The following is a 20,123-nucleotide window of genomic DNA, read 5'->3' as shown; positions in this document are numbered from 1 at the left end:
AACATAACACATATTGCCAATGTTTTTGCCCACAATCATAAAATATTTAATTATGATGCAAACTTTACTGAAGCAATTTGACTTTGCCATTAGGCTACCAAACATAATTATTAAATCCAAATCTATTGCAAACTCAGCTTGTTACAGAGCCCCCAAATGACCATGGTGGGAATTATCTTTTTAGAGGTGGGATGGAATTTACTTTAAGAGCCCCTTTTGCGTTCCCTCACAATAGGCCTAGCCTACTTTTGCTTTCCTCACAATAGTTTTGTGTTCCCTCGCAATAGCCTACTTTTGACTAGCCTGGCCTAACTTTTGGCTTTTCAAGGGAACTCAAAAGGGGCTCTGAAAATAAATACCCACCTGTAAAATAATAATTACCATGGGCCTTTGGGGGCTCCGTAGTATAAGCTTGTTGCCTGTGCCTATAGGCTTTTTTTCCAACAGCCTAATAATAATAATAATAATAATAATAATAATAATAATAATAATAATAATAAATTGTGCTTAGAATTTGGCCTACAAATTCCCACTATTGCTTTGTTTTGTGTCCCTATGTGAATGAATAATGCATGCACGGCAGGACATGAGGGGTCATTCTTTAACGAGATGCAAGTGTCCTGCCATTGCGTGGCATGTTATTATTCTATATGCCAAGCACAAAGTGTTTACTTTCGGTAGTGTCTATTCTACGCCTGTTTAACGTGATTAAGATCACCACAGAAAGTGTTGTGGTGAACCCCATTATTGTGAAACTGAGCCTGTCATGGTGCCGTACCTTCCTCATGGTCCACTCAATTTCCCTCCCACTGTTGTGCTTGAGGCCGTAATTGCCTGCCACCTGAATGCATCATTATTCATTAATGTAGGGATCAGTCATGAAGACCACCGCTAATGTTGGTGACAACAACATGAAGTTTCCCGCTTATTATGATGATAAGCCTAGATTGGTCTGCATATTGCTATTGCCTTGTCAGGACTGAAGTATTGTTTTCTTTATTTTGAAGGTGTAGCAGCCTATTAGGACAGATAGAGTTGTCACACCTGTTAGATAAAATAAGTTCATAATGCATTGTGTATGTGGAAGGCTGTTTAAAAAGGATGTAACTTAAAACTAATGCTCAATTTAATTAATGAAAAAGTAATATAATGAGTAGACTAACAGTGTGAAAAGTCAGACTGTCAGATGAATGTTGATTCAAAGGTTAAAATAGTTATTTAATAATATTTAATATTATGTGTCCCACAAACCTGTTAAGTATTCAAGTGGTATTTGAAATTGTGGGTTTATTTGAATGGCTTTCATAGAAATTATTCCCTACGAATAAGACTTGATTGCGTATCTTCTAGCATTATATCCCACTACAGTATCCCACCCATGTTCTATTTATTTACAAATACTTATACATAGCCTTATTCTATTGCTCTTCATACTATCCATCCTGCACATACACTTATTCTTAATACTCTTATAATGTTACTGTATCTGCACTACAATGGTACTGTTACCACACTGCACATAGCTGTATGTACATATCTGTCTGGTTCATGAATATCCATATTTATTCTGTTTTTCTCATAATATATTCTGTACACTGCATATATCTTTATTATTCTTACTACTATTATATTGTTACTGCTACTACCGGTACATTGCACATATCTGTACATGTTGTTCATACATTGTTGGTGTGACGGGACTCACACCTGGTGGCCTACATCACTTTCACCACAGGGGGGAGACAGTTCTCAGTTGCTGCCTTCATCTGAATAAGTGCAATCTTTGTGATAATCCTGTTATAATTTTCATGGTGGGATATTAATATGTCCTAATTCACTGTGTGCTGATTCATTCTTGAATGTAATGTTATCGATCTGGGATTATCCATCAGAAATGTTAAAGTATTATTGGCAACGCTGACTGTTTATGAAAATTCATTTTCATTTAGTCTTGTTGCCCTTTATTTCTGTTTTTGGGATGGGATTTAAAATAAAAGAATTTCCTCTGATTTTTGAGTATAAGGCACATAATTTAGCATTTTACCAATAAACTCAAGGGTAAGCAAAGCTTACATTATATATTTCATGCCACTTTCTCCCAATTCTCTTTTTGACAGCATTACACATAACATGGTTCAGTGTCACACAGGATAATTTTTCTTACATTTACAGCGAAAGAAAAGTTACCTAAAGTGGTGAAATGGAGGCCAAAATCAATACACAGACATTGCCTGCATATAAAATAAAGTATAATTTACTATACTGTACTATGAAACTGTCTTTCAATCAGTTTTCAATCCATGGTACAGTATATGAACATATCAACCCTAAAGTGATGTCTGTTTTACAGTTAATAAATATGGTGTGGTTTGGTAGAGAATCTGTGCATTCTATTCTTATAGTTATTCTCTTCTTTCATTCAGTTAATGGCTCTTCTTTCTTTCTTTCATTCATTCTTTCTTTCTTTCTATAAAAAACACCACACACACATGTATCCAGTGTCTACGTATTACATAACACCCAGCATGGCAGACATTACTTAATTTAAGTCATGGCCTGTCGAGGTACTTGGTATAGGAATGGCTTCTTAAGCGCTCAGGGTCGAGCATTGTCATGGTCGTATAGCGGCTGATGGACAGGTGGACTTAGGAGATAAGATCAGAGTGAGAGGGGACACCTGTCGGTGGGGGAAGCGGTCCTGTCTGGTGCAGACACTGTTGATGGTGATAAAAGCTCAACGAGGGTCGATTGCCCCTGCAATTGTGCTGATAGTGTGAGGATGCCATTAAGATAAGTGAGGATTTGGACTGGTGGATAAAGATGACTGTTCTGAGAATGAGAGATGGAAAGAGAGAGAGAGAGAGCAACAGAAATTCCAGCAAATCTAGAGTATCAAGGAACTTTTTGGGTCCAGCTTTAGATGATCATTCAGTAGACCACCTTGATGCATGTTGTAACTCCTCTAGCCCACTGTAAGAATGATACTGCAGCTGGAACGGACCAGTGAAGAGTCAGAACAGCTAGTATCTCCGACTTCAGACCCTGAAGAGCTGTGAAGAAATGGATGCTGAGAGACAGAGCCCATAGTTCAAGGGACAAAACCAAGATTTGGACAACACTAACCAGTTGTCATAACACCTACTGTAGTTTTCAAGTGCTGTTTCATACAGCAATCACAGAATCTTCCACAAATCGTATAGGCCTTGACATTTCCTGGCAATGTACCAAACAGAAACAGACACTGGAACTGCAGATATTTTACACTGATAACTCTAGTGTTCACCGTCAATTATACTGTAAGGGCCTGTGTAATAGCCCTGGGTGCAGTGAATTATTGCTTTGACAGGAAGAAGCTAACCTTCAACCATGGAGGATCAGTTTGTCTTCCACATTGCCTTGGTAACAAAGATGGTAATCACAGGGTAGTGCATGCTGCAAGATAGAACAAGATAATTATTTTTGTGTGCATTATCCATGTCTATTTGGGGGTAGTTGAAATAAACTCTACTGTGCGCTGAAACCTTTTGAGGCTATGTTGATGACCCCACGTTCTCAAATTATGGTATTGCTATGGTGAAACGGAGAACAGGCAAAGATGGACTTTCACAGTATATATTTGCATATGTGTTCTACATACACATACACACACACACACACACACATACACACACACACAAATAAAAAAAACACTGCTGTTGTGCCCCAATATGAGGCACATGTGTGTGCATATGTATAACCTCTGCACATAAAAAAAACACAAAATTACAGTGGATGGGAAAAGCTTTAAAGTATGGTATACAAATTAAATCGCAACATACCTAACTTTACTCATGATTCCTCACAAAAACAGACTAAATGAACAGTGTATCCTGGTGAAGCGTTTCAAGTGCCATTATTAGTTAGTCATCTGATAAGCTCACTTTGAGTGTCAGGATGATGCTGCTTCAAATATGCACAGGTCCACTGAATGGTGTATGTTTAGTGAGGACGAGGAAATCCTTAAGAGCCAAGAGGTTAATGTGCACAATTATGAGTGGATTCAGAAAAGGTCCACTAACACTGAACATTGGGTGGATGAGTCTGGAGGTTATGGTGAGAGCATAGGAGAGAGAGAGAAAGAGAGAGAGGTCAAAGGTCAACTGGGAGAGGGATGGAGCAACAGTAGCTGGTGGCACAACAGATGGAGACTGAAGACTTGTCATTGCCTGAGACCCCCCCCCCCCCCCCCACACACACACACATTATCTCCCCTCCAACGACCCCACCACCACCACAACCAACCTCACTCCACCCCTTCCCTCTCCCCCTCTCTCCCCGCCTCATACGAGGCTACTCGGGAAGCGGGCAGTAAATCTCTCCGAGGGAACACAGTCGTTTATCACGGGGTGGCAGGGTGTCTGGACCCGGGCAGGGAGTAGCGCCCTGGCCCATGAATCTGCCCCATGCCAGCACGGTGACAGGGCCGCCTGTGGATCTCTTTTGCATCTCACACAAGACAGATGATAACGACGTGTTGTTCCACAGATTGAGAGAGATGATTCCTTTGCCACTCCGTGCATTTTGTTTAAAGAAGAAGGGAAAAAACAGGATTACGAGCAGAAAGATGTTGCGTAACCCCAGGAGATTTATTAACCAAGCTTGGGATTTCTCTGGTCACGAACTAATCCATTAACTCATGGTTATTTACTCATAGGCCCTATTTATCTGCCAACAAGCCCAGGCCTAATGGAGAGGTTATTTGAAAATCTGCATCATGGAAACAAAATGGCAGATATGCTCATTTTTATGTTCATGTCTTTTTCTACTATAACATCTTCAAAGGTTTTTAGTAGTTGTATTGGAAGAGCAAAATGATGCCATCAATTCTTCAGTTCATTATTCTTTTCCTCAGATCTGTAATTTTTCATGGCATACAGAATAATGTTAGTGCCCATGCAGTAAACACAGGTATTTTAGTTAATCAAGTCAGGTCCCTTCACTCAGCACCTGAGAGCGAGTTCAAGCTTGGCTTTCAGCAAACCTACGTTGACGCACCTTCAAGGGACAAGACTATCTTCCTAATAGCCTAATTAAAAAGCTTTCAAGGCTTGTTTTCCAAAGGTCCTAATCACTGAGACAGTAAAGTATTTACCTGGAAATTAAGCGAGTGCAATACACAGGCTTACACTCAGTGCAACAAATAAGTTGATTGAATTTCTTATTAGGTACATGGTGCTCTAGCCATAGCTGTCCACTTATTTAATGCAGCTAGAGATGACAAAGAAAAACTGACTTATTAAAGAGAGTAGGTACGTAATGGCTGACCTTACATATGGTGTGACTGTTTTTTCTTCTGACAGGCTTGACAAAACAAATAGAATTTTATTCAACAAATCATATGCAAACAAAGTTAAATCAAAGACAGTCACTGATTGCATCATAAAATGCAGCACATTTAATTATTTTAGACTATTTATTTATTCATTTATTTATTTACAGCTCAGCAAATATAACTTCCATTCCCAAATAATTTTGATATGAGCTTACTGAAGATCAATGTTTAGCCAGTTTCCAAAACCATCAAGAAATCTGCAGATTTCAAGGTTCATGTTGATTGTTACCCATTATGGAGCAACCGTTGTTCTACAGACTCTTCTCATGTTGTTATCAAACCAAAAATAGAAACCATAATTAATATCCCATCCTCATAATAGATAAAGAATGCCCCGTTGGGTGCTTTAAAAGGTTCAGCCAGCTTTGCTTAGTGAGTGCATCTTTTGTAATGTGTGATAAAGGTTGTTCCACAATTTATTTCTGTGCCCCTCATCATCCAATATGGATATGGACAGCTGGGTTTTGAAGGGAGGTTGTGTCTGAATGCTGATCAGTGTCCATAGTGGGCTCTCTCTCTCTCTCTCTCTCTCTCTCTCTCTCTCTCTCTCTCTCTCTCTCTCTCTCTCTCTCTCTCTCTCTCCCACTAATATGAGTTAATTACAGTGTTTAATCAGCCTGGTAATGTGCCTGCTGGGCGGTTTGCCATTTCAATCTGACACCCAGAGGGGCAGGGGGCATAGCAGTGCCGGTCTGCTCAGTGTGCCTGGCTGCCACTGCCTCCCGCAGGAGTAGGAGGAAGGGGAGGTGCTGGGGCTAGGGTGGCAGTGGGGGTACGGAGTGGTGGTTGAGGGGGAGAAACAGGGTGATTAACTTGCTCGCTCCCAAGCTGGACTTCCTACTGCTGAACTGCGGGCTGGTGCAGTGATGGAGGTCAACCAATGCCAAGATGGCTGTGCCGCCTCAACCAGGACAATTAGCAGGATGTGCCTCTGCGAGCACAGAGAGCAGACCAGTAATGACAACACAGGGGTCCTATGCATGGTGTCTGAGAGAGAGCATGTGTAGATGCAGTGATCTGGTTATAACTGCTAACATAACCCCACCACCCTTCTATTTTATGCTTTTCAGACACCTTTCCCCTCATAAGCATCAGCTATGTGTATTTCTTTTGGTCTGTCTTATATTTCTGTTTTTGTCTTTTTCTGTCCTGCTTCCCTTTGCTGCTCATTGTTATGTGCTCCTCTGTGTTACCTGAGATGGATGGGGAAAATGAACTTCTGCTAATTAGCCTTGTTTCAACATACTGTAAAAGCATGTATATGTATTTCATGTTTCAACATACTGTAAAAGCATGTATATGTATTTCATGTTTCAACACACTGTAAAAGCATGTATATGTATTTCATTTCTCTATAATGGCACAGTGCATGTTTGCGCCTCAGCAGCATAGAAGATAAAAATGGGTCCTTGCTTTAATTTACCCTCCTCCTCCATCAGTGCAACCCATATATATGGAGGGCACCAAAGCCAGGAGACAACTGTGGTTGCTCTGATAGCACTTCCATCTTCAGTGTTCCCACTTTAGCATGCAGCATTTCCCAGATACCAACACACCCTGATGGACCCGCGCCAGAGCTGGGCCACGCCGGTCCCAGAGTCTCCCTCTCTCTCTGGATTGGGTCCTGTCTCTGATCCCTCCCACTCGCTCTCTCTCTTTCCCTCCCTCTTTCTCTCTCTTTCTCTCCATCTCTTCCCCTCGCACATGCTCAAAAGCTCAGTAGCATACTCGCTCACTCACTCACACGCATACACACACGAACGCAGGCAGGTTTGGTGGCGGCCGGTGATTCTCTGCTTCATTTCTTAACACACCAGCTCTGGGTCCAAACTCAGGAGGGGTGTTTTAAGAAATTGAACAACATCTCAGGAAGAGTGCCAGGCAGCATACGATTATCAAAGGTAAGCACTTTAAGACATTTCTGACTACACAAAAGCGCAATTAAACAAACTCACATGCTGTACATTCACATTCTTTTTCAGTAGGATTTAACACATTAAATGGAGTTTGATTTCCAGTTGTCTGCAACATAAATTATTGTCATTTCTGAGGCAGGTTCTATTTACTATTACATAAATATAATTTACATATTTTGTGGTGACTTTATTAGGTGTCCTATCTGTTGTGCATATATGGATGCCTGTGTGCATAATGGTGTCATTGACTTGGCCTTGTTTGGAGGAATGTGTCTCTAGCTCAGTACTGTTTTCTCTAGACAGCTGTATCTATGGGATGCTGCTTTAGGTAGAGAGTGGCAGTCATCACACAAACACATACAGAGAGAGAGGTGGAGAGAGAGGGGGGGGGGATTTGACTATAGTTCAATAACAGACACCAAAGCACTGTTAAGACAGTTACAAAAATAACAATACTGTTTGAAAAAAATATTCTTTTATATTCTCTCTGAATATGAAAATCTAATAGTACTTATTAGCCTACCTGTTTGTACTATATACCCCCGGTTATTCATGCATTTCAGAAAACACAACATGACAAAAAATTCACATGGGTTAAGTCACAGAACATGATGTGCTCACATATATTGGTACCTCTCACTAGCTTTCTGTAAGACACTAGAAACATTTTAACAAGATGAAAATAATAATCTGTGTAAATGTAGACTAGCATAAGAACTGCATATTGTTTTTATGTCTCTTAATAGCCGGATGCCTATGGTACACAGCTGCTGCAGCATCAAGTTAACGGATGCTAACACATTTAATCATTAAGACATTTCACATTGGTAAGATGTCACTGGGAAAATCACTCTGAAAATGACAAAATATGCATTCAATTTACGCAAGGTTTACTTCCAAGTTTAAGGAATGGTTTGATGGGTTTACCTGTAAAACTGAAAACATTCAGTTTATGCATTACAAGATTATGTACTGGAAATATTTTTCAATTCTTGTACAAGGCAAATGGCAATAACAATCTGGCCTCTCAAACACACACACACACACACACACACACACACACACACACACACACACACACACACAGAGAGAGAGAGAGAGAGAGAGAGAGAGAGAGAGAGAGCGAAAGAGAGAAATTTACAATTGTCCATCATGTAGACTAGCGCTGTGAGAGCCAGTGCTAATTGCTGATGTGACACCTTCACCTGTACTCCATTCCACAGGTTTGCTCTGACAAATGTTGAGGTAGGCTATTGAGAATGTTATTCTTAATTTAGCACATGCAGTCTGTTCATTTATGAGTAGCCTAGTACGATCTCTTACCTGAGGAGAGTGCATTCAATTAATCCTTTTTTATTTTTTTATTTTTTAATGATTTTCGAGATCTGTTGTCCAAGAATTGTTTCAAATAAAATCCTACTGTTATGAAAAACAAGACGATGTGCAAGACAGTGGATTATGCTGTAGTATACCCTACGATGACTATTGGATGGTTGTAGAAATTTGAAAAATTGAGACAGACAGCTTACCTGAAGGCGTTCAAAACTCACCCACCTGCATCACCTGTTTGGCTTAATTGTCATGAATTGGACATTTGGCACTCAGGCACACAACACTGACAAGCACTGCTGACGCTAAGCCACTTATAACCCACCAAGCGAACACTACACCTCTTTACAGAATGGGAAAATCGGAAAGCCAGATGGACATCATGGAGAAATCACCCAAACCCGGGAAACATCGCTTGAGTGTTGCCGAGATCGGGTTGTCTGTGCTGCTGCTGTTAGTGAGCTGTGCGCTGGTGGGTCTCATTGTCCTTTACACGGCCGCAGTGCGAGGTGAGAGCCTGGGAACACACACCTCAAATTCTACTCTGCTAGACCGTCCATTAAACCTTAGTAACTGTTGTCTAAAAATTGATGAATGTAGACTCGCACATGCCATAACAATCAAGTATTAGCTTTCATTAGCTTGGTTTTCTCAGCGTAATTTATTGTAAAAAAATACTTATTGAGAATTATAAAATCAATGTGAATCTTGATAATTGCAATGCTTTTTACGTTGACCTAACTATCAACAATGCTACTGACCTTACTATCTTGGTTCCCATGGAAAAGAGGAACTGACCAGTTAGATAACGGTGACCGCAACACAGAAGATATTTGAAACAAGGTGCAAGTGGCAAGTCAAAGGTGTGCTCAATGCTCATCACATCATGGAGAAACATCTATGTATATGAACTGATCTGTCATGAATTCTCTGTTACAGAAAGGTCAGACAGAACTGGTGTATCCAAGGGTAGGGTCACTGAAGGTATGCATTGCACTTGACCTATAGTCCAAACGACTGAAAAAGCTAAACAGCTAAACCAGCGCTTCTTGAGATAATTAGTTTCGCAGCCTCATTTCACACTTGCGCCATGTTTGGCACAGAGCCCAACATAGATTACCACACATAATGGTTTCATAGTCTTCCTTTTCTCTGTGCCCTTATCAGAAAATTCAGGAGAGCCATGGCCATTTTTACCTCAGTGGTAATTGTGTAAGGCTGTGTGCAGTATACATTCATGGCATACTGAGGCATACTGACTCTGTTTTAAAAGCTTAGTCCTCTTCTTTTCCGGAGGAACTCTTGCTTTGCCAACATTTTGCAAAATGTCTATCAAGAAATTTGCCAACTTTGCTCTTCCACTAATACTGTAATACATTTCTTGTTAATTTTTAGGGCTAATGTACCGTTCCAGTGTCAACAGCATATGCACCACTTCAGACTGTGTCACAGCAGGTAATGAACAGTGTAGTGTCGTGGAGACAAGCAGCGCTGGGTAGCACTAATGGAAAACTAGGCTGTTTTTTTTTTTCACCCAAAGGCTTATACGACTTACATGCTTTCCCCAAACAGTCTCAGCTCAGCTCTTTTTCTTGGAACTAACTGCTATTCTTAAACACTTGGGATTATAGCGACAGCGGCCCCAGCATTTGCCTCGTATTGAGTTCACTGCTCTCATTTTGCTTTGACCTTTGACTGGATGCACTGAGTACTTTCCTCCCTTTTAAGTCTATCTATCTATCTGAATTCCTCTTCCTATCGTTTCTTCTTTTTTTTTGGAAACACCAGCGGCCAGGCTGCTCCAGAACATGGACCCGCGCACGGAGCCGTGTCAGAACTTCTACCAGTACGCCTGCGGCGGATGGCAGGAGAGGCATGTGATCCCCGAGACCAGTTCCCACCACAGCGTTTTCGACATCCTTCGCGGGGACCTGGAGATTGTGCTCAAGGGTCAGCCTTTACTCCCTAAACGTAATGGGTTTTAGTGTCTTGCGGTGTCAACTTGGGTTTCTGGTGGTGGGGGTGATGTAATGGTCTGATGTGTGCCACTTGACAGGAGTGCTGGAAACACAGCATGAGCAAGACCGGGAGGCCTTCAGGAAAGTCAAGCTGCTATACAGCTCATGCATGAATGAGAGTGAGTGAAAGACAGTAAGACACACACACACACACTCTCCAACACACACTCTCTCTCACCCCCCCCCCCCCACACACACACACACACACACATACATTCTTCTTTTCAACTGGTGTTTGTTATGAGAACAACATATGCTCAAAAGCAATGTACTTTGCATGTTCTAATAGTGGGAAAAAGGAACACAAAACAAACACTTCCACCAAAAGATAGGACAGTCAGTTGGGTTCTAACCTAGGGTGCAAATTGCCCAATAATGGAATTCAAGCCATATTGCATCATGCGTTGTCTTATGTTAGCGGCAGGGTGGGAACGTGTAACTGGACTCCACTGGAGTTATTGCATTTTTTCAGTGTCATGAGGACCTTAAACAAATAAAATCCAAAAGAAAGAACTACAAAACAAATACAATTAAAATGGTCTTAACAAACTTTCCTTTTGTTGGTTGTTATTCATGAGGCTTATTGTAAGGAAAGACCTTTTTTACCTAAAAAGAAAATCATCCATATTTTGTTAACCATTCTCTCTCTCTCATTCTCTCTCTCTCTCTCTCTCTCTCTCTCTCTCTCTCTCTCTCTCTCTCTTTCTCTCACCCCCCCCCCCCACACACACACAATCACACAATGCAGTAACAAACACAGCAAGACAGAGCCTGAACTTGAAGCTATGTAGAAAGCATATTATCTTAGTCCAGTGACAAGTCAGCTCAATCACAATATCATTATTAACTCTCAGAAAGATATGTTGCAGGAGGAGCACAAAGATTCCCTCTCATGACTCTGGCATCCCCTGCAGGTCTCATTGAGCAACGCGACTCCCAGCCTTTGCTGAAGCTCATCGAGAGCATTGGAGACTGGCCAGTGGCCTCAGACGACTGGAACAGCACAGCAGGTACCAAGAGATACCAGCCCTTCTTAATGCCCCATAATGGCTGCCTGTAGCGTCCCTGGCTCCTCTCAATGGGGCAGAGACACAATCAGACAAATACTGTTGTCAGGAGGAATTGGATAAGCAGCCAATTGATGGGATGTTCTAAAGGCAACAGGGGCCCTGACAGGAGTGATTCCTATTGGGCCTCCGCAAACCTGTTTGATGATTGGTCAAAAGCCAGCAGATAAGGAGCGAGGAAGAGGGGCTTGTGTCCCTGGCTGGAATGAATTCTTATGACATCCTCTTGTCATCTTTCTGACTGCCCTCCTTTTAATCATGCTCAGGCCATCAGTCGCCTTCAGATCCAATTCCCTACACAGAGACATTCAGAAGCTGTGTGGGTGGCCTATGCATTGACATGATAGCTACAATCATTAAAGCTGATGTTAGTTGTGCCTCCCATACGTTATTTCACACTATATGGCCGTATTGATAATATAAAGGTTAAATTCCTAACGCTAACTTACATATAACAGTGTGTATAAACATGTAAATATACTAAAACAATAACTAGCATTCATGGTACCTAAGAATACTTAACGTAAAGAGTATTGCCTATGTTTTTGATATTTGACAGAAGATTCCTGGAGCCTGGAAGACACTCTTGCCACCCTTATAACCCGGTTTCACAAAAAGGCTCTGTTGGACATGTTTGTGTGGACGGACGATCAGGACTCCAGTCGTCACATCTTACACGTATGGGCAAAAAGATTCTCATACCTTACTGTGCCATTAGCCATTAGGGTGTTTCTGAAAATGTGCAGACATTTTTTTCCAGTATAATGTTTTCTATAGATTTTTGTGTAGTTTCTGAGAAAAAAATACATGTACATTAATGCTTTAAAAGATACATTAATGTAATATTCCCCAAATATTTAATCATTTCTCAAAGATTGATCAGCCTGGACTGGGGATGCCCTCCAGAGACTATTACTTCAATGATGGAAACTACAAAAGGGTATGTTTTTTTATTTTATTATTATTATTATTATTATTATTATTATTATTATTATTATTGTATTGTTGTTGTTGGTGTTGTTGTTGTCAGTATTACATTGTTTTTATTCATACATGTTCAAGTAATTGCACATTAACACTTGCTTTATAAAAGCAACATCATGTAGTATACATTTGATATGGCAGGTGAGAGAGGCCTATCAGCAGTTCATGGTTACCATGGCGAGGATTGCCCGTGAGGACAGGAACCTGACCCAGGACGACGAGCGTGTGTGGGAGGAGATGATGCAGGTCATGGAGCTGGAGAGAGACATTGCCAATGTGAGTTTATGACAAGATACACATCTGATATTTCCTCACTTAGTAGACCCGTTTATTTTAAGTGACTCAATGTACAGGTGTAGTCTTGTATTTCTACCCCCTTGGTATTTAACTCCATGACCTTCAGTGTTAAAAGCAATTTACTCTATAAGCAGAGCACCAGAGCAAGAATATCTGTTACAGCAACAGGTTAGAGACTACAGGTATATGGTACAGGTGACAGGTGAGGCCTAGGAAACAAGGTGGTGAAATGGAAAAAAAGAGGTTGCTTAACAGCACATGGCTCCTTCAATCTCCCTACAGGCCACTACGCCACCTGAGGAACGTCATGATATCACAGTTTTATACAATAAGATGACCCTCAGCGAGCTGCAGGAGAACTTCAGCCTCAATGTGAGTTCAGACTGGCGTTACATCTCTAAATGGAAATTAGAACCTAGTCTGCACAAGGAATCCTAAAAAAGGAAAAGGAGCTTTTACTGAGAACCTTTTCCAGGTTCTCGGTTTCCACCCTGGCAAATTACAATGTATGTTCCTAAAAAAGAAAAAGAGCTGCAAAATATTCTCTGAAAAAAAACATCCATTGTTTAAAAAAAAAAAAAAACTGTAGAAAGGACCCCTTCCTTGGCTGTTTTTAAAACCCCTCTGTTCCTTTGTTATATCAGTGTTTCAGAATCATATCCGTTACATTGCAATGACACAATTGTAAAAATAAAAGTTCAGTTCACAGTTCACAGATGTTTGTTGATGTCACATGGCTCTCCAGGGCTTCAACTGGACGCGCTTTATTCAAGGCGTCATGTCCAGTGTGTCCATAACAGTGCACCCGGAAGAAGAGGTAGTAGTCTACGGAGTCCCGTACTTGGAGAGGTTAAATGATGTCCTCTCTAAACATGATCGCAGGTCAGACTTTTATAATGAGTTTTATACAGACTTTTTTCACCATTGTTTATAACATTTGTGGACACACATACAGGTGAAAATGCTTTGCTATAAGGGAACAGCTATTCAATCTAAATTGTGTGTGTGTGTGTGTGTGTGTGTGTGTGTGTGTATGTGTGTGTGTGTGTGTGTGTGTGTGTGTGTGTGTGTGTGCGTGTGTGTATTCTCTCCTGCAGGACTCTGCAGAATTTTCTCACCTGGCACTTAGTCATTGAGAGAGTTGGCGGTCTGAGCCGACGCTTCAAAGACGCTCGAGCACATTATAGAAAGGTCAGACCAGAGAACAGAGACAGACAGACACACACACACACACACACACACACACACACACACACACACACACACATACACACACAGTCTGAGTCTTTATATGCTGAGTCTTTATATGCTGTTGGCTCACACACACACACACACAGACACACACATATAATGCACACACACACATACACATACACAAACTCACACACACATATGCCCATGCACACGCACACACACACACACACAGTCTGAGTCTTTATATGCTGAGTCTTTATATGCTGTTGGCTCAGATGTTTATAGTATTTTTGTTCTGTTTAGCTGTTGAGCCTCTTAACAGTTTTCAGACATTTAAAGGGTTCCAAGATCAAAACAGCTAATGCATTCGTAAATCATTTTTAGCGTCTTAGGGGAATTATTTAGTGTGAATCAGACTATTCACTGATAGTGTTCAACCTTGTTTGGACAACATACTAGATGTAAAGGGGGAAAAAAATCACACATCCAAAGTGTAGTAGTTCTATGTAATGGCTTCATATCCTCTGTGTGTGTGTGTGTGTGTGTGTGTCTGTGTGTCTGTGTGTTTGTTTGCATTTTTACACTGTGTACTCCAGGTGTTGTTTGGGACCACAGTGGAAGAGGCTCGCTGGCGCGACTGTGTGCGGTATGTCCAGGGAAGCATGGTGAACGCTGTGGGTGCCCTCTATGTCCAGGAGGCCTTCGCAGGAGACAGCAAGCGCATGGTGAGTCCCTCATTGTTGCCACTTCCTGCGTCCTCTGCCAAAACAGGAAGATCGGTCAGCTCATGCCGTCACTGTCCCACCTTACAACTGTTTAGACTGACGGGGACACAGCCCATTCTCATGGCTGTTTATTCTACACAAGGATGTATGGCTTTATGCTTGACATCTTATGTTTTGGATTTCGGGGGTTATGAGTTGTGAGAGGTTATGAGTGATGGTCTGTCACCCTTGCAGTGACGCAGGAGACCCTTCGTGTGCTGTATGCTGTTGACGTCTGCCTGCACGTGTCCTGTACATGTGTGCCACGTCTGTGCGTCAAGGTTTACATTGTTTCTCACAGGTCAGTGACCTCATCCGAATGATGCAGGCTGCGTATATGGACACCCTGGAGGAGTTGAACTGGATGGATGTCGCATCAAAGGAAAAGGCTAGAGAGAAGGTGTTTTGAAGTTTTTTTTTATTATTCTGCATATGCAGACAGACTTTCCCACTTTTCGGGATTTATTGACAGTGAATTGAAAGTACATATTGCCAAAGAAAGTTCTGTAACCATTTGAAATAATCTTCCAAAACCATAATGATCAAACGTTATATTGTGTGAGTATATTGTGCTGCCAGTTGTAAGACTACGCTGCGTGGGAACAACAAAAAGAGACAGTTGATCTATTTTGTATCCAAGGTGTTGGCAATCAAGGAACAGATTGGCTACCCTGACCACATCCTGGAAGAAAACAACCAGAAATTGGATGAGGAGTATGCCCATGTAAGTAATGAGTGAGGAGTCATTATCTCACTCCACCAGTGGAGGTTCCAGTACTGACAGACAGAAAACAGACATATTAGATTCCTCAGAGGAACTCTGGTGTTGACTGAAGTTTCTGTTTCAACATAGCTGAACTTCAGTGAAAACTACTTTGAGAACATTCTGCAAAACCTGCAAGCCGGGTCGAAGAAGAGTTTAAAGAAGCTCAGGGAGCCAGTGGACCCAAACATGTAACTTCATAAGGACACACACAGAGACACACACACATGCACACAAACACACACACACACATACCACACATGCACACAAACACACACACACACACCACACACATGCACACACATAGACTTATTGTTCAGTGTCATTACATGCATATTGAATGCTTCCCTGCCACCCCCCCCCCCCCATACACACACACACACACTCAAACACATATGCATGCACACACACAGTGTACCATTCAGTTCACCTTACTTGGTTCTCTGTTTTCTCAGGTGGATCATTGGTGCAGCTGAAGTGAATGCGTTCTACTCTCCAAACAGAAACCAAATAGGTGATTTTTTTTCCCATTAAATATTCATCAAACAAATAGAGACTGGTGATTAAGAGAAGCTTTCTATTGGAATAATCACATAATCACGTACCTACCATCATAACATGAGACAAGTGACAGTATAAGTAAACCCTTTTGTTGCTTGTGCCTATTTCAACCATTTTTTTTATAAATTAGAGGATAAAGGAGAAGGTAGCAAAGCACAAAGTATCCCACAGCCACTAACCTCACCTTCACATGTTGTATCAGGAGGCCAGCAAGAAAGGAACACTGTATTCCCTTGTTGCCTGCTGTTCCCCTTCCACACCACTTATGGAGTCCCTGTGTCCTCAACTAAAAAGCCTCCACTGAGAATAATGACAGCCCTACGATGCCGCTCTTTGTTGTCAGAATAAAAACTAGTTTTAAGCTCCAGTGCTCACGAAACTGTACGACTAAGAGCAGCCCCCGACACCGCACCAAGCGCAACACATTACCGGCCCGTCACTTAACGCAGCCGATTGCAAGAGCGTAAGGCGATTATGCAGATTGGGCGCCGCAGTCACGGCGTAATTAGGCTGAGATTGCGGGTTTTAATGTTCTCGGACGTCCTCGCGGTTCCTGGGCCGTGATGCGGTGGTGATATACTATAGGTTTTTACTGGAGTGCTTTGCTGCTTGCTTTAAGAGATTTGAAAAGAGCTTACTTTGCAGACTTAAGCAGCTGAACAGAAGTGAACAAATTATACCAAAGCCCAATCTTGTTTGAAGATATAAAATAACTATTATGTATGTGTGGTCGGGCTTATTACAAGAGAATAAATGAGTCTGGAATGTTCCTCAAAGTTTTCTTTTACTTTGCACTTTGTTTTTCCGTGTTTCACAGTTGTTGTGCTTTCCTGTGAGACCGCCCTATCATCTGTCTGTTTATGTGACTAAACGGGCTTGCCTTTCTGTTGATCTGTCTATGTTTATTTGTGTCTTGGTCTTGACCCATAGTTTTTCCTGCTGGAATTCTGCAACCCCCGTTCTTCAGTAAAAATCAGCTCCAGGCTCTCAACTTTGGTGGAATTGGAATGGTGATCGGGCATGAAATTATTCACGGGTTTGATGACCATGGTGAGATGATAATCTCTTTATTAGGACTCCACTCATGTCATTCATTCTCAATTGACCAACAACATCTTTGCCACTTTGCCATGATTTAGCAGTATGTGGAATACCATGTCACCATTTGCCAATAGCACATTTTTATGTAGCTTTCGGTCAAATGCCGTATTTACTTAATCACCTCATGTGTAAAGTAATGTCTATAACCCAATGCAGTTCATGCCAGTTAGTAATATGAAAAACCATCAGGTATCAAAAACTAGTCATGCCAGCCTGAAAGTAAGATAAGAGTCGATAAGTCCAAGCTTGTTCAATGACATATGCCTTAAGTCAGATTTCTGATTTACATCAGAACATATAGGAATCTTTACATATCTTTACATTTAGGTCGTAACTTTGACAAGGATGGGAACATGTATAACTGGTGGAGTAACTACTCAGCAGAGCACTTTAAGGAGCAGTCTCAGTGCATGGTGCACCAATACGGAAACTTCAACTGGAAGTTGGCTGGTGGACAAAACGTAAGTGAGACTCTATAGAACGGTCCTTAACTTATGAACCTTCTTGGATGACCAGCTTTGAGGCTGCTTTGAGCTGTACAGAAGAGAGCACTAATAGACCTCTTATTGTTCCTGTCCAATTAGGTTAGTGGCATAAGTACCCTTGGGGAGAACATTGCCGACAATGGAGGAATTCGTCAAGCGTATAAGGTGGAGTAGTTTAATGTTCTAAATCTGTTATGGAAGGCCTAACTCCGAAAAAAAAACCTCTCATGTAAGTGTGTGTGTGTGTGTGTGTGTGTTTGTTTGTGTGTGTGCAAATAGGCGTACCTTAAATGGGTTGAGAGAGAAGGTGAGGAGCCTCGACTGCCTGGTCTCGACCTGGACCACAAACAGCTCTTCTTTCTCAACTTTGCTCAGGTGAGCACTCCAGGGAAATCTGATTTTCCACCCCTCACACGCAAAATAGTACTAACACCTAATGAGATTTTCTGCAGAACAGTAGCCTGATAGGTCATTCACACACTATGCAAAATGGCCTAGGGACTAAGTATGCAATTACTGCTGAATTAAGCCTCACTTCTTTCGACTCTCTACTCTGCATTAGCTTGGTGTTTGCAAATGCAAGCTTCTGCAACTTATTAACACGTTACGGTTTGGCTGTTTTTTGTTAGGTGTGGTGTGGTGCCTATAGGCCTGAATTTGCCAGCCAGTCGATCAAGACAGATTCTCACAGCCCTTTGGAGTACAGGTAAGCCAGTCTCCTCTATGTATCTGTATGTCTATCAGTCCATCTTTCTTCTTTTCCTTGTCCTAGCATGCTTGCTCATAATCCTGCTCTCTCCATTCCAGGGTTCTGGGGTCCCTGCAGAATTTCGAGGCCTTCTCCGAGGCATTCCAGTGCAAAACAGGTGCCCCCATGAACCCAGAGGTGAAATGCAGAGTGTGGTAGCCAGCGTATGGCCCCCTTCTCTTCCTCCTCTGCGGATGGATTGACTTTGTGATTCGGGCAGCAGCTACTGTAGGTGCCTAAATGTAATTTTGAGTCACAACCATACAATAGTGGTACACTGCCTTATATTTCACCTGATCCCCTGACATGGTGAATATAGATACCTACCTTGATCTGTGTAGTGTTCACAAAATCGTATACACGTGCGATGTATGGAAGCTCTGAGACTGCCCTTATGTCCAGAGGTCTAGCTTTCACTCTACAATGAAATACGTGGGGGCATGAGGAAAGAAACTTGCTTTTGCGTGTGTACAGCTACTTAAAATGTAGCTATTAGTCTATCGTTGGATCTGTTTTTCCTGTACTTGTTGCTAAGTGACTGTTATGTCAATATATATATATATATATATATATATATATATATATATGTATATGCTCTAAAAATATGTTTGGACCGACCATCTTGTATGATGACGTGATCAAAAATGTCGGGATCTGTGCACGTCTTTCATCATTATTTGAGGTTTGCGTAATTTAGCTTTTTAAAATTGAGATCCACAATATAAACATATATATATATATACATATATATATTTGAGATTATCTTCAGCCTTTTACAATTTATTGCTTGGGGTCAAACTATGTGTTTGTTTTTTAACTGACTGGATACATTTAAATAAAGAGCAGGTTTTTACAGTGTGTTATTTGCATGACTCAAAGTCGCAAACTGACACACCGATTAACAATCAGACAGCTTTGATTGTGATCAGGATGGATTTACTGTATTTGTAACAGGGCTGATACAATCCCTACAAGCTAGAGCAATTCAGCTAAAGACTCTATGACTGTTAACTTCACACACACAGCTTTACCTGTTCATGTTCAGTGTTCACATTTCCACATTTTCAGTGTCCAAACATTTTTTGTGGGGGGTGGGGGCTTGATATTTGAAATATCCTTTTACTGTTGATTATTTCATGAAACTGCCTCAGTATGTGAAAAATGCATATCCATATATTTACAATGGAGGCACTGAATGTATTGAAAGTTGGGTGACTGTTGGGTACAGCATTCACTAGGCCCCTTTTCAAATGTATCAGTTGTTTATCATCTCTGATGTTGGCTAATATGAGACATTTCCTTCATACCTGTGCCTCTGAAGCTTAGCGTTGACAGTGCCTGTGGTTTCCTGCGCTATCAGTCAGAGAGAGGGAGACAGAAGGGAGGCCTTATGTAATGCCAAGGAATGTTCTGTTGTTCCACTATCAAGCCACTTTTGAAACAAGGGAGGCTTTGTTAATTTGGGAAGGAAAGGCGTTCTGTACTCCTTCAAGGCACGAATGAGCCTTCTGTACTCCTTCAAGGC

General features: G+C 41.4%; 1 protein-coding gene across 2 annotated transcripts; it reads left to right on the top strand.

Annotated features, from left to right (window-relative positions):
* Window positions 1–7,141: 7,141 nt before the first annotated feature.
* On the top strand, window positions 7,142–19,456 carry mmel1 (membrane metallo-endopeptidase-like 1). 2 transcript variants are annotated; one of them, XM_076268580.1, is made up of 24 exons: window positions 7,142–7,272; window positions 8,968–9,125; window positions 9,556–9,600; window positions 10,012–10,071; window positions 10,405–10,566; window positions 10,673–10,753; window positions 11,549–11,644; window positions 12,261–12,379; window positions 12,576–12,641; window positions 12,827–12,961; window positions 13,265–13,354; window positions 13,728–13,864; window positions 14,080–14,173; window positions 14,773–14,901; window positions 15,242–15,340; window positions 15,581–15,664; window positions 15,794–15,894; window positions 16,159–16,217; window positions 17,195–17,314; window positions 17,693–17,826; window positions 17,950–18,015; window positions 18,130–18,225; window positions 18,480–18,556; window positions 18,658–19,456. In XM_076268580.1, exons 2-24 carry the CDS (start codon window positions 8,969–8,971, stop codon window positions 18,755–18,757), a joined length of 2,307 nt encoding a protein of 768 aa, XP_076124695.1. In that variant the 5' UTR covers window positions 7,142–7,272; window position 8,968; the 3' UTR covers window positions 18,758–19,456. The 2 variants fall into 2 exon arrangements, with proteins under 2 accessions (XP_076124695.1, XP_076124694.1); XM_076268579.1 differs by having other exon boundaries at window positions 10,405–10,587.
* The last annotated feature ends 667 nt before the right edge of the window (window positions 19,457–20,123 follow it).

Source organism: Alosa pseudoharengus, unplaced genomic scaffold (assembly GCF_046254945.1).
Source record: "Alosa pseudoharengus isolate Yale_2024_CS ecotype anadromous, Long Island Sound unplaced genomic scaffold, YU_APseudo_1.1 YU_APseudo_1.1_scf_5, whole genome shotgun sequence".
Taxonomy (NCBI): domain Eukaryota; kingdom Metazoa; phylum Chordata; class Actinopteri; order Clupeiformes; family Clupeidae; genus Alosa; species Alosa pseudoharengus.
Note: the sequence above shows the minus strand (reverse complement) of the source record. Positions and strands in the feature narration are given on the sequence as shown.

Bases quoted from the DNA above. Each gene is read 5' to 3' on its own strand.
- mmel1 (XM_076268579.1), top strand. From the start codon at position 8,969: ATGGGAAAATCGGAAAGCCAGATGGACATCATGGAGAAATCACCCAAA. The intron at 11,645-12,260 runs GTACCAAGAGAT...GATATTTGACAG, and splicing joins CGACTGGAACAGCACAGCAG to AAGATTCCTGGAGCCTGGAA. The intron at 18,557-18,657 runs GTAAGCCAGTCT...TCTCCATTCCAG, and splicing joins CACAGCCCTTTGGAGTACAG to GGTTCTGGGGTCCCTGCAGA.